General features: G+C 40.8%; 1 protein-coding gene across 3 annotated transcripts in view; it reads right to left on the bottom strand.

The window, feature by feature from the left end:
- The window catches only part of rock2a (rho-associated, coiled-coil containing protein kinase 2a), a 39,425-nt gene extending 25,089 nt beyond the window's left edge, over positions 1 to 14,336 (bottom strand). For 2 of the 3 annotated variants that reach the window (XM_034857396.1, XM_034857395.1), the window contains exon 1: positions 13,440 to 14,336. In XM_034857396.1, coding sequence (XP_034713287.1) covers positions 13,440 to 13,538 — 99 coding nt within the window. In that variant the 5' untranslated portion in view covers positions 13,539 to 14,336. The remainder of the gene's footprint in view (positions 1 to 13,439) is intronic. The other variant, XM_034857397.1, reaches the window with a different exon arrangement.

Below are 14,336 nucleotides of genomic sequence, written 5' to 3'. Positions count from 1 at the left end.
ACACACACACAAACAGAGAGAGAGAGAGCGAGAGCGAGAGAGAGAGCGAGAGTGTGTGTGTGTGTGTGTGTGTGTGTGTGTGTGTCAGCAGCCTGACAAGAAACAGCGGCTGGGAACTGGACTATAGCACTGCAGCAGCATGTTGGGTCAACTGAAAACAAGTTGAGTATTTGTAACGTTCAGTCATTTTATAATAGATATAGTTTGACCTAGGGCAATGTAGGGAAACCATTAAAGAAGCAAAAGACAGACTGATGCAAACCCCTAATCATTATAGTGTGTTACAATAAGGAAGTCATCTATCAACTATTGTCAGCTACACATTCCTGAACGGTCACTGTGCGGAGCTGTTTGAAAAACTGGACCAAGCCAAATGTTATAACAGACAACATTAAAAAGGCCAACTCTGACCCAGTGGTCTAAACTGGTTTCTTTAAAACTTTTTTTCTTCCTCCCATCATTGCAGTGCTATACACGATTGCTCACATCATTTGTACTCATTTCTTCTCTCTTCTAATTTTTCTTTTGCCCTTTTCTGCTGCACTCCCACCGTCTCATCTGCCCATCCTCCTGTTCTCTGCATTGTTGTCCGCATGGCTGCAGTCAGCCTGCATTGAGCTGCAGACTCTGTTTCATCATCTCAATTTCACTTCCCCTTTAAAGGACTGACCTCACACAAAACTACTATTTAAGGGAAAAAATACACACGCCGGAGGGTGGAGAGGCCAAAGGCGTGTGCACGTACAAGCAAAAGGATCTCCCTACGAGCACAGCAATACAGGAAATGATCCACCCCACCCCACCCCAGGGCTGACAGATAATTTCACTGTGTCATGAAGCCAGTCCCCGTGTGCAAGTCATTTCCTCTGAGGCAGTATTCTCTGCTACTGCTGCGCTTCATTTGTCTGCAGCAAACATTTATTTTACACGTACATGTCTCATGGCAGCTACATGTATGACCATGCGTACAATGTATCTAATACATTCTATGTTGGGTGTGTTTAGAGACACAATTTACTAAAACATTTGCCAAAACATCTGCAACAGTAAGTACATGGCAGCAGTTGAAATCAACGCCCTACTGTTCTTGATCCATGCATACACATTGCAGGTCCATGATGTCTTCACGTTTCACTGCGGTCTGTTTTAAAAGATGAAGCTGCTGTGGTATCTTCATTACCGAAACACTGTGGTTGTGTCAAGCTACAGAGGAAACAAGAGAAACAACTGCAATAACCACAGGTGACACACTGTTTCCACTTTTCTAAGTTTTTAATTAACTTTGTCCTTTGTGTCAGATTTTGTAGTGGGATTTCTTATTTCCTATCAAATCGCATTTTTAGTCAATAAGAAGAAAGGAGTTTCTTAAACATTTTACCACCATGCATCTTGACTGGCTGCTCTACAGCGTCTAAGGGGCAGGAGCGCAACAAGTCACTGGGCATCAAGCAGCAATTTTCACAATGCAACAGGCCTCATATAAATCATGCATTTTGTTTACAATGTATAATTTAAATCAGTAAACATTGAATTTTCATGTAGGTCTGCACTTCTGCGACTAATGACTGCTTGTATATTTATTAGGAATTGCTTTATTGCGGATATGACCGTTTCTTAGCAACTTATGAGCCAATCTAAACCAAACCACAGCAGACTAATTAAAGCTCTAGTACGTACTTCCTGTCTTCCAGATGAGAAATTTTAAGTACTGGTGCGTCCACATGATACAAGTCTTCCACGACCACCTCCTCCTCATTGCAGTTGGTAGTATCCAAGGAGAACACAGAGGATTGAAAAAACATGATGACTCTTCAGAAGAGGAAAATTATCTCCCAAATATAATAATACAGACAAATATAGATAGAGTTGTGTGGAGCCAACAGTCTTAATTCACTTTCTAACAACTCATGTGACAATGGCTTGAACGGACGTTCATTCATATCAAAAAGGGTTGGGTTGGGAACCGGAGGGTCAGTGATTCAAGTCTGCATACGGACTAAAGTATGATCATGGACTGGTAGCTGAAGAGGTTCCAGTTCCCCCCCTGGGCACTACCAAGGTGCTCTTAAGCCCTAAGTCTTAAGGGTTGGGTGAAGAAACGGTTGCTGCTCATCATTAAGGGTGGCAGTAGCTCAGTCCGTAGGGAGTTGGGTTGGGAACCGGAGGGTCACTGGTTCAAGTCCCCGTATGGACCAAAAAGTACGGAGTGTGGATTGGTGGCTGGAGAGTTGCCACTTCACCTCCTGAGCACCGCCAGGTGCTGTTGAGCAAGGCACCGTACCCCGCTCAGGGCGCTGGTTTGGCTGGCAGCCCACTCACTCTGATATCTCTCCATTAGTGCATGTGTGTGTGTGTGTAGTTCAGGAATGTGTGTAAACTAACAAAGTGTGGACACAGAGTGTAGATTGTAATCAATAAACAGATTAAAATTAAATCATAAAGATCCATTAATAATCAATCATGTTTACATACTTGGGGTGTCATGATTCAATTTGTGATTTAAACAAACAAGGACCCCCAATAAGAGCCATTAGATGGATAGATAAAAGGGTACTTTGCAAGGTGCAATTGAATGCACCATGGAGTCAAATCCCAGATGGTTTGCCTTCCTTGTTTGTTTACATAGTAAAGCGGCATGGCAGTTAGCTCTGTACCAAAGTGTTCAAAGTAGAAAGACACTACGGCAGAGGGGGTTAAGTTTCACATATTTCCAACTTTGGACATGAAAAAAAAGATGACAAACATTCATCGTTGCCACAAGGATTACAAAGTAAACGCTTGGACTCACTACAGGCACGTAGCAAACATTCCATATCTACAAACTGGACATCTTGGTGACATATTATTCCTTTCTCTGTGATTTCTATATCTCCCATGTTAAACAAGATAAATCAAGTGTGGAGGAAGGATAAATAAATAAACACATGTTGCCCTGGTGATGGCAAGAGGTGCTAGTGGCTCTGCAGTGAAGCAGTAAAACGATGTTAGTGGATGAAACTTAATTGTTTTTGTTTTTTTGCAAATCAAACTGCACTTGAAAATTGCTTGGCTAACTCTTCTGGCGACACATAAGGAGAAGGCAGAGAAGTGTCAGCTAGGCCTGTTTGTAGTGATGACATCTTTAACTTGGGTAAAGTTGGGTACAAAAAATGGGTACAATTCCCGTTTAATATGCTTTATTTAAAAGCAGCAGCAGATATTTCAAGATCTCACGATTGGCAGAGACCCTGCACATCATACATAATAAGCAGTTTAGTGCATCAGAGTACCACAAGAGAAATGGTTCTCTTGATTTGCTTCCAATAGTGTTACTGTAAAAAAAAAAAAAAAAAATGCCAACAAGCCTCCAGAGGACATTTCTCAGCTACTCAGTCAAGGCGGCTATTTATAAATATTAAATAACTTACAAGTGTCTGGGGAAGTGTGACGCTGCATCATAATGCATCTGACATACACTATCTGGACTTGCCTGTCTCAGACAAACAGAGACCCTCCCTTCCTCGTCCAAAGCAACGTTGGCTTCACATGCATTAAAAAGGGAAAGTTTTTTTGTGGCAATGAATCTAAATAATTAGAAACGATGATGTCAGATCTTCTACCCGAGCTTTATAAACAGGGCAGATGGTTGTCCAACAGTACAGTAATGTTTTCCTGAGCTGATAGCAGTATTATCTGTCCAGTTAGGCTTATCAGTAGGAGTTGTTATGTGTCTATTAGATAGCAATTCAGCATTTTACCATTGCTATACTGTAATCCAGCAAATGGGTTATGGCTGGTTGCTTAGCAACTCCAGCAAAATACAAAGATGAGTTGAAGCTACAGAGAAGCAGCAGGCAGGAGTTTTATAAGCACCCTGTTACAGCACATTCTATTCTTTTCCATTTTATTTACCCAACTTGCTGTTGACATTCCGGAGCTGTCGTTCTACCTTTGCCTGCTTCCACTCTTTATCACCCTATAAAAAGCCACGAGGATCCACCACTCAGGAATGTGATGATATTAATCTGAAAGGAGCAAAACCAAGAGAGAAATAACCCAACTATTCAAAGCCTATCACATCACAAACTCTCCCTGCTCAATTTGCAATTATCCCACCCCCCTTAAAAAAAAAAAAAAAAAAACTTTTCCTCCCCTCAATCCCATCTCATCACTAGGCATGTGGAACAGAAAACAAGCAGTACTGCTCTGGGCTTTAAAAGGATTGAGCAGAAAGTTAATGTTTTGATTAAATTCCAGCAGTTTTAAAAATAGTTGTGGGGATAAACGGTGGGCCGGGCAGAGTGAGGGGACCGTGCCAGGCAGGGCCCGTAAACCCTCCAAGAAAGACACAACAGCAGGAATCCTGCGGAGGCGCACAAATAGCAGAGCTTATGTCTCCACGGGGAATAACAAGAGTATGTCTTACTCTTGCTTTTGACAGATTTCTGTCTCATGCTCCTGTGCCCTGGGCATTTTTGGCACCCACGCTTTATTATAAAGTATACTGAGGAATGTGCCAGGAAACATATGCAGCAAAGGCAGGAATGCATGTACATAAGGTCCTGCGGTATGTTAACTGTATACATGGTTTTATGAAGGATCCTAATGTTCCACTGAAAAAAAATATATTAAAAAAAAATAAAAAAACGGGTTTGCGTTTCTTGCTGCAAACCAAATTTGCAATGATTTGATTCTAAACCCATTATCGATAAAACGATTTTTTTCTTCATGTACATTTCCATGAGGGATTTTTAAAAATATACAGTACACATAAATCTGCGTTTGATACTTAGTTTGCTATTCACTTCCTAGACAAAAAGCAGCTAAACAAAGCTCAGATTTTGGTGTATATTTGTCACACACAGGTTTTAATGAGATGTTTTGTCTACTGGGGGTTTTATTTTGTAGTCATTCCATGCTTAAGTCTTAAACATGCTTGTGAAAGTCACCTTCTCTCTAAGCAGTCTTCCATGTCAGGTTTTTTAAAACATGAAACATAATAAGCTCTAAAATGATAAAGTAGAACAACATGTACACAAAATTTCATTTTTTCCTTTTGTGTGTTTTTTCTGCACTCTTTCTGATTTGTACATGACTGGAGACAGTAACTTTTGAATCAAAAGCAACTCGTTTGATTTAAAAAAAAAAACGCATCTAAGAATCGATCATTTTTTCCCATCCCTACAAATTGTTGTTCAACATTTATGTCCATGTTCTATTGAACAATCACAGCGGAAATGTGTAGATTAAAACGGTGGTTTGACACAAACAAATTTATCATAAAATTTGCCTAAACAAAAGTTAAACACGAAAGAAACACGTGTAAGTTATGATTTACAAGGACAATATGGGAATAGTATATGAAGATACATTTCCGGGTGTGATATAAGACCACAAAATCTTCAGGAAACACCAATTTAAAAAAATGTTTAGCCAAAGTTGTCGCAAAGCAAAAATAATACACAAACTGGATCATTAAGAATTGAACACTTTGTGTTGTTCACTAGTATTACCATATCTCAATTATCATTTCTTTACTCTTGAACTGTTCATAATTCATGTCCATGCTTAAGCCACAACCTTAGGCAACATGACATCCTGACTTCACGTAAACATACACGCCAACTTTCTTAAGCCAAGTAGCATGTTATCTGTTTGCATTTGGAGCTATCCACGTGTATGTCCACGCTGTATACAGCGGGCGTAAACATAAACCCCACTCGCCGTGTTATTGCGAGAAGAAAGCGACCGTTGAGTTTGGAAAACGTGACACGCCGGTTGGGTTTAGGAAAAGAAGAACTGGGAAGGCTTTAGTAGAAACACAAACCAACGGTTGAGTTTAGGAAACGTGACCCGCGGGACACAATCCCCGGTCTCCAAACGGCGTTGATAAACATGCTAAAAAGCGAGTTTGAGTCTTCATAACACGCCAATAATGGTATATGAATTGGCGCTTCATACGTACGCCATTTTATGAGATCAGTAAACCGAGAGGGTTGGAAACCACTGGATTAATCTACTGATTATTTTTCCAGTTGATCGTTAGGTCTACGAAATGTCAGCAACTGGCACAAACTGGCCGTCAAACGTTCTGAGAGCCAATGATGATATCTTAAAATGTTTTGTGTCCAACCAACAGTACAAACCCAAATAAATTATGTTTACTATCATATAAGAGTGAAAAAAACACAAAAATAATTATTTTGAGATATGTTGTGTTTTTGTCACAGACCTCCTCTAAAGGCCGTTTTATGGTGGTGCGTAAATTCAGCGGCGTACCCCCACAGACCCCTCTGCGTCTAGAGACACTGTCTTTGCTTTTATGTCAACAAATAACCCAAAAATGATCGCCTTGATAATGTCATCAAGACTTTCTGTCCCGGACTCGGTCATGACTCGGACTCAAACCTTTTTGGACTCTGTCTTGTCTTGTCCTCGAACCTCTTTGGACTCGGCCTTGACTTGGTCTTCGACTCGACAAAGATGGTCTTGACTACACCCCTGGTCTACTCACAGCCATAAAACGACCTTAAAGCAGTAAAGAACCTTAGTTCCTCTGTCATTGAATAGCTTTAGTAACTTGCAATAAAAGCCAGTAACATCAGACTGTTGACATTAGGCCGAGTTCCAGTTTCAACTCTTAATTTGTGTAAATATTTTTTGTGTCGCCACAAACTATTTGAATTATAACCGTCAGCTTCAACACTAAAGCACAACTGGACTAAAATGCTCAACCACACACAAACAAACGCTGTTGTTTGGGTTTGTTGAAGGAAATGAAAGCTGTATGAACCCAGCGGCAACCCATAGCTGTTATGTGTTGTGCTGTTCTGTCGTTGCTGCAGGTTGCACAAAATGCAGCTTGTGTGTTGCTGAGATCAAGTGACGCATTATGCGTGTGCTTGTGAAAATGAACGTAAATGTGTGTCCAGGAGTACCCAAGACTGTGCATATGTATGTGTGTGTCCGTGAGAGAGAGTGTGTGTAGGAGGTTGCGTTTCACCAGCAGGTTGTGATGGAATGATTGCGCTGTGGCCAGATGGATGGTTTATGTATTGTGTGTGGGAGACTCCTGCTCTCCTCTCACTCACACCCTCAAACTAAAAATACATTAAGACTCAGGTATCAAACGTTTTAACACACACAACAGGGTGAAGATTTTTGCACAAGCCAACAATGGAATCTAACAAGATTTGTGAACAGCAACCGTCATTTGCAAGTGTGCTTTGCATAACTCGGTTCACGTTCCAGTGTGGAAAGTGAAAGTTCCTCAAAAGTCAAATCTTCCATCAGAGCTGTAACATCCAAAAATTGTGCACAAAGATTAGAGAGGGGGGCGCCGTTTTATTTATCTGTATGTATCAGAAGCTGCATTGTGCACGGCCACATTATCTCAACCAAGGTCTTCATGTCTAGACAAGGAGATCCTCCAGATTAAGACAAATCTTAGGGTGTATACATTTCCTTTCACATGAGAACCATTTACCGTCGCAAACACCTCAAGACACCGCATTCCATCTTTGTTTCTAGTCCAAATGTCACATTACAAGAATGGATGAGATTCACGGCAGTTTATTTAAAGGTTTATCATACAACGAGAACTAAGTTGTAGCATAGTCATAGTAGTAGTAATAACGTTCCTGGACATATCGCATACCCATTCAATTCTTCCTCATTTTTTGCATTCCTTCTCACATTCATGTAAGGTGGATCTTGAACCAGTTCATGTCTTGATTTATTTGTCCAAGGTATTATATAATGCGCTGTTAAGTATGTGTATATTTATTTGTGTGTGTCTCTGTGGGAGTGAATATGGGTGTGTGTAAGTTCCTGGATTTTTGCTCAGTTTGTAATGCATGTTTTACAGCAGAATAGGGGAATCCATTTACCTTTTTAAAGCAAACATAACATGGCTCAAGAGTCAGTCATTGTAATTTTTGTTCCAAATTCTTTACTTTTTAAGTCATTGTACCTGCCAGTAAGACGTTAGTTTAAGGTAAACTGCAAACAGCTGTCTGATGTATCACAGCAGCTGGAACATCGACAACAATGCAGCCCATTCAGTTAAAGTGCAGCCAGTGTCCCACAGTTTTGTCTTTAAAATGTGATTTTCCACAAAGTATGGGAATTGATAAGATTTTCTTGATACCAATGCCATTACCAATTCAGCTTATCGGTCTGATTCTTTGATTCCCTTATTAATTACTGACCAGTTGTCTGTGCAGAAAACAGTTGGCCCACACAGGTTTTCAACAACTGTTTTTACTATCTCTGAGTCTGGCTGTAGCCTGAGGGACAGCCGTAGCTATAGCAACAGCCTGTCATCATCTAGACTGGATGAAATCAGAGAATATTTGTACGGCATTGGTTTTCATTTAGGTTTGCTTAGTCAAAGAAAATAAATCTGCTAAGTTTCCAGCAGTATAGACAGTAGTAGTAGGCTTACGATTACAATGGATCGCACGATTTGGAACAGATTCTCAACTAGAACCCTTACCATCTATACCAATTCAAATGTACTTACATCAAAATGTAACATACATTCATACATACATACATTAATACATGCAGTGTTAGGTTACTAACTTTGTATGATATTGCTAATGAGTAAACAATGTGCCACATTGCACCCTGTAAAACAACACAGTCACTTTTAATTTCTTTAATTAATTAAGTTATATCTTGTTTAATCTGTACTGTCGTCACAGTGATTCCAGACCCTACATAAGTCACTCCTGCCCTTTACACAATATAATAAAACAATATTTAGTTACCTTCAGACAGAGCCCGGTAGGAGGTTTCCACTGTTTCTAGTCTTTGTGCAAAGCTAAGCTAACCGGCTGCTGGCTGCAGCTACATATTTATCAGACAGACTGTGGTATCAAGCCTACCAACTCTTGGCGAGAAAGCAAATAAGCGTATTTTCAAACTGTCAAACTATTCCTATGAGAGAGAGAAAAAAATTGAAACTTAAATGACATTGAACAGACAAAATATGTAAGTTAAATAGGAGTATATTTGGTTCAAACTAAAGCCTTGAGACAAAACGTATCAAAAGGTATTTAGAAAAACCTCTAGTTGACCATCTATGGCTTTAATAAACAGGGAAAACCCTGATAAAGTTACTTAGTTCTGACCACTTAAGAAGACCAGATGACACATAGCTGAAGGGAAGTGTAACATTTTAAAAACCGCTGAGGGCTTGCACACCCGGAAGACGCCATCCCGGGTCTTCTTCACTGAAGTGGAGCAAAAACCAAAAAAAGACTGCAGAGGCTCGGCAGTCTCATCAGAGGAGGTGTGGAGCAGAGAGACTGGCTTGTTTTGCAGGAAAAAAAAATTGGCTGGGGCCACCGTCCCCAGTGCCTTATAAGGCAGTGTTTCTATCCAGCTAGCACATTGAAGCCAGGACTGCTGCTGCTAGCCTAAGAGCAACTAAACTGCCCTCCTGAGACGGAGCAGACACTCAGGTTGAATATCAGGATAAAGACAATGCACAAGACACACAGGGGTTATCCCCACCTCCCTAAAGGGTTTATTAAAGGAAAGACTTTCAGTCAGGGAGGGGGGATGTCGGACAAGAAGATAAGAGAAATGGAAAAGACCAGAGAAGGTCAAGAAAAGGGAGACAGGAGATGTTAGACGAGAAAAATATTGATAAACATTAGGTTGGAAATGAAAGGACAACATAGGAAGAAAGAATATGGGAATGGAAATAGATAGGAAAAACAAACATGGGAAAGCAAAACTATATGCATAACAAGTGCATTATGTTATTAAGTGTGTTGGTCACCTAATGCTGAGCAAGGAGAGGATCATACTAAATGAACAGCAAAGAGACAGCCGGGGACTGTCCCCCCAAGACATGATCTGGAATACATCAGACAATCTCGTAGCTATCCATATCTCATATCGTTCACACTTAAGTGCTGTGCACAGTGCTGTGGCAGTACCAGGTCTGCAGCTGTGTCCCAAGGCATTGGATTGGAGCTACACTTAAAATACCTGCAGTGTGTTTAACAAGCCTGGGGGGGGACTGAGAGAGAAGCAGAGGCAGAGAGAATGAGATAAGGCTGAAAAGTGAACGGGAAAAGTGCAGTCATTCGCAGGGACTTTGAGCCCCATATATAGCTGCTAACTATTTACTCTATGAGGTCATTTCCTTTAGGACGACCAAAAGGCAATTTATGTGACTTGCAATCAAGTGTCCATGCTTTTTCTTTATCTCGAGAATTGTCCTTTCTTTTGCTTGCCCTCAACAATCCCTCCCTGCGCTTGGAGCTGCCAAGTAAGTCCAGCACTTCATCAGCAACAGTGTGCTGCCAAATAATGATCACTGCACTTAGCACAGGGAGAAGGTTGCTGAGATGTGAGGTTATATTTGATTGAATGCTGATAGAGGCAATATAGTGATTAAAAGTGTATATGACCACAGTGTACGGCGCCATTAAAGCATCATTCATGGGCTTTTTGCTGATTACTCTGAGTATTCTCTGGAAGGTGTGAGTTAAGTGTTGATTACAAATGGCAAAGTTGTTTACAGAGGACTCTCTCTTGCCTAATTGTAATGCCAGGGTACAATACTGTATATCGCAGCTCATAAAAAAGGTCAGCCTTCTTTACAGGAAAGTCACTGAGTTTACTTGACATATGCTGCAGATTCCTCACTGTCAGCTTTCTGTATCCTCGGGGTAGTCTGCCCTCTGTTCCCTGGCAAGTCCTAAATACATCTGACTAAGCTCAGAAAAGTACAAACCTGATTTACCAAGTTGCTTTTATAAAGCTGTCATTTTTGGGACCGTAATAGTCAACAAAGCAGCTTCTTCTGATGTTTTTTTTTGGCCGTAGCTATGACACAATAGCAGGGGATGTCTGATTCATTGTTTACTGAATATACGCCTGTGAGCAATTATTAAGGCACTGCAATGATGCATGTTTTTATTCAACCTGAAAAAGGACATTTCTGAGCACTTGTGTGTGTGTGTGTGTGTGTGTGTGTGTGTGTGTGTGTGTGTGTGTGTGTGTGTGTGTGTGTTGGAATCCCACCGTGAGCAGCAAAACTTCTTGATCCCTGTGACTGCTACAAGGCTGCTAAAAATGGAAAGCTGCAGCCTGTTCTCTCCTACGCATGCTTCCCACTCAACTTTTGTCTCAAACACTCAACACCTCAATCTTGCACGTTTGCCTGCAGGAAGTAGACACCACCAGTGTTCAAGCAAGTATTCTGCTAAATGTTTTAAGGGAATAGGGCGGGAATAGACCAGGAGTGTCTTAAGTAGTGTGGAGGGGGGAACAGGGGAGGGCATGTACATGGGGCCCCAAGCTAGATGGGGCCCATTAAAAGGGGCAAGATGATGCTTTTTAAGATAGAACCGACAGTGTGTTTGTCCTCTGTCAGATCCAGTTAGGGGGCCCAGAAATCCAAACATCACCACTAAAACGGATGTAACTTTACAGCTAAAATAGGTCCCGTGACACAGTGCTGGCTCTGATTTACAGTTAGAGGTGAGGGTTCGAGAATAATGTTTTCAGGTTCAGACATTGACCTAACATTTGTGACTCCAGCTTTCTCCGGACCTAGCATGCAAGGCAATTTCCCTCAAGTTACGATTTGTTAGTTCCTGTGGACCATAACCAACACCAGAATATATTTCGGGGGAAACAAGACACTCTTTCCTTTTTCAGCCTAATGTCATGATATACACTGGTATAATGGGAGTATTTTTCCACTGCCTTGTGCCATTTTAGGTCATCACAAAACTTGCCAAAAACATCTCTCAAGGGGTACACCACTTGTACTTCTTCATCAGACCCAGTTAGTATGACAATATAAGTCTCAGTATGAGAGATTGGAAGAAGATCATTTAGAGATGGAATTTAAGGACACTTTACTGAGCTGGAGAATGCACGGCATGCAGTGTAGGGCTGCAATAAATACATTTAAAGTGTACTCACTTGTGCATTTCTGCTGCTTTTAGTATTCTGCTTGATTCTACAAATCCCTTGTTGAATTTAAAACAAATAAAAAGGAAATAATTTCCAACATTCTTCTAATCGAACTATTCAAACATTGAATTGAATATAAAAAAGGCAGCAGAACTTTAAAAACACAAAAGAATGACAGTTACACTTTCATGTGCAGTTTTCTGTTTAAATGTTTTTCTAACTAACGCAAAACAATCCCTGAGCGTCTATTAAAATATGTTGCAGCCTTTTGCGGTGTGTATATTGCGCAAGTTGATATTGCGATGGCGATAAAAAAAAAACAATACAATAGATTGTGCAGCCCTAATGCAGTGGCAGGTAAATGGTTTAGTTTCACATATACAGTATTAATGCATATGAAAAGGAAATTTGATTGAGGATCTTATCAATTAGGGCTGCATAATTTGTCCCAATCGTATTGATACCGCAACATGGACAACTGCAATATTCAAATCGCATGGGCGCAATATTTAATAATGGCAAAATATGTGTCAAACCATTCTGAATTAAGTCCTGGCCTACAAATTGTATCCTACAAAATAAAAAAATATGTATTTGGTACAGATCTTCCCAAAACATCACACTATAATCATTTTAATGTCATTCAACATTAATCATTTTCAATAAAAATGACACAAAAACGATAATTCCCTCCAAAATCGTGAATCATATCGCAATATCAGTCAAAATAATCGCAATTAGATATTTTCCTCATGTCGTGCAGCCCTATTATCAACGTATCATGCCAAAGATATCAAGTCCTGTAATTTTGTTACTTTGGATTATTATTAAACAATTCATATTAAGCTGGGAATCAAGCTGTAGCCTAATTGTACCATAGTGGTTTCCTGACGACCCTCTGACCAGATTCCTGAGTTTTGTCTAATCACATAACAGTGCAGAAAGTCCAGAATAGGTGTGTAGATCTCGTGGGTAGTAGGGCAATTCTGGTCTGGTGGGCCGAAAAGTGACTCAGGAAAGAGTGTTAGCCGGAAATATTAGTCTCCATAAACACACCAAGAGGGACATTCTCCACTAGTTAATCCAGATCTGTAGACACGCTTCACAGCGTCCCAAACTGCACTGTCTGCACTCAGTCTCAACTATTAATCAGGCCTATCTACAGTACATAGACCGTGAGACTCTTATTTTAGAAACTTTTTCGAAAAATAAAAATGGGTATTATGGTAAGGTAGGCTACCTGATTTCAGGACAGAATGTAAACTGTAGCTACAGTTTCATAAGGGGTGGAAATGAGAGAGAAAAAATAGTACTATGCAGCATCACAGTCTGCCTAATGTACAAACAATGCTAACAGTAGCAGGTTACAATTTGAGAACGAAAAGAAGAAAAATAAAAAGATATATAAATACGTAAAGACGTTAACCAAGTGTGTTCCTAACGTGTCTAGCGAATTAGCGATTAGTCAACATGGCATCATTCATAATCTATGAGGTGTATCCCACTTGACTTACCAGCAAACTTTCCAGGTTTATGGCAGATCTGGGTTCTCTGATCATGTCTTCCAGCTTTTTCAGCCGGGTTTCCATCCTCCTCTCTGCCCCGAGCGACATGGCTGCAATGTCGGTCGTTAAAAGTTGAGTAAAATATGTGTAGCTTTTCCAAACTGTTTCAAGTTTACATGCGAAACCTCTTTGTTCCTGGCTAATGGCCGTGGGCCTAGCGGAGCAGCCTTGGGCTCTCAGCCCACCCAAATCGCTTCCAACAGGAATAGTGTGCACAATGAAGAGAAAATATTCCCAAAGCAGAGACTCCCAGTGTCCCAAAACTTGACAAGTGAGCGGGCCTTCAGTTTGCTAGCTGTCTGGGTTTTCAGCTAATAAAGCTAACGTTACACTTGAATTATCCCTTCCCGTTAAGTGAAAGATGCATTTCCCAACTCGGCGATAAAGTTTGAATGTGGAGATACCAGCAACAGGCAGCAGGCAGCAGGGCGTTTTCTCTCCTCCCCTTTCCTTTGGTTTTGGCCGCTTGGAAATGCTTTGGACTCGCTCTTTAGAGACAATTCCGCTTCGTCTCACCCCATTCAATAATGTTTGAAGCCCGTTAGTGTTGTAGTTTATCTTCGGTGCTGCCACAAGTCATCTGAAGGGGCGATAATGTCTATTCTCCCGCGCTGAATTTTTAATAAGCAGACACTCTCTTCCTGGATTTCTTCTCGCATTTTCGCGAGTGTCCTCCTTGTCTTGTCCTTGTTATGGGCTTAGTTTAAAAAAGTAAAAAATAAAGTAGTTTTTCCAGTAGAGAAAAGTCCTCCAGCGGCTGGATTCTTCGCCGTACCCTCACCTCTACACACCAACACACACTGACTGAGTCTCGAGTCTCTCCTCCCCCTGACATCAACATGCGGA

This window comes from Etheostoma cragini, chromosome 20 (assembly GCF_013103735.1).
Source record: "Etheostoma cragini isolate CJK2018 chromosome 20, CSU_Ecrag_1.0, whole genome shotgun sequence".
NCBI classification, from domain to species: domain Eukaryota; kingdom Metazoa; phylum Chordata; class Actinopteri; order Perciformes; family Percidae; genus Etheostoma; species Etheostoma cragini.
The sequence above is the reverse complement of the archived record's forward strand: the minus strand, read 5'-3'. Positions and strand labels throughout refer to the sequence as shown.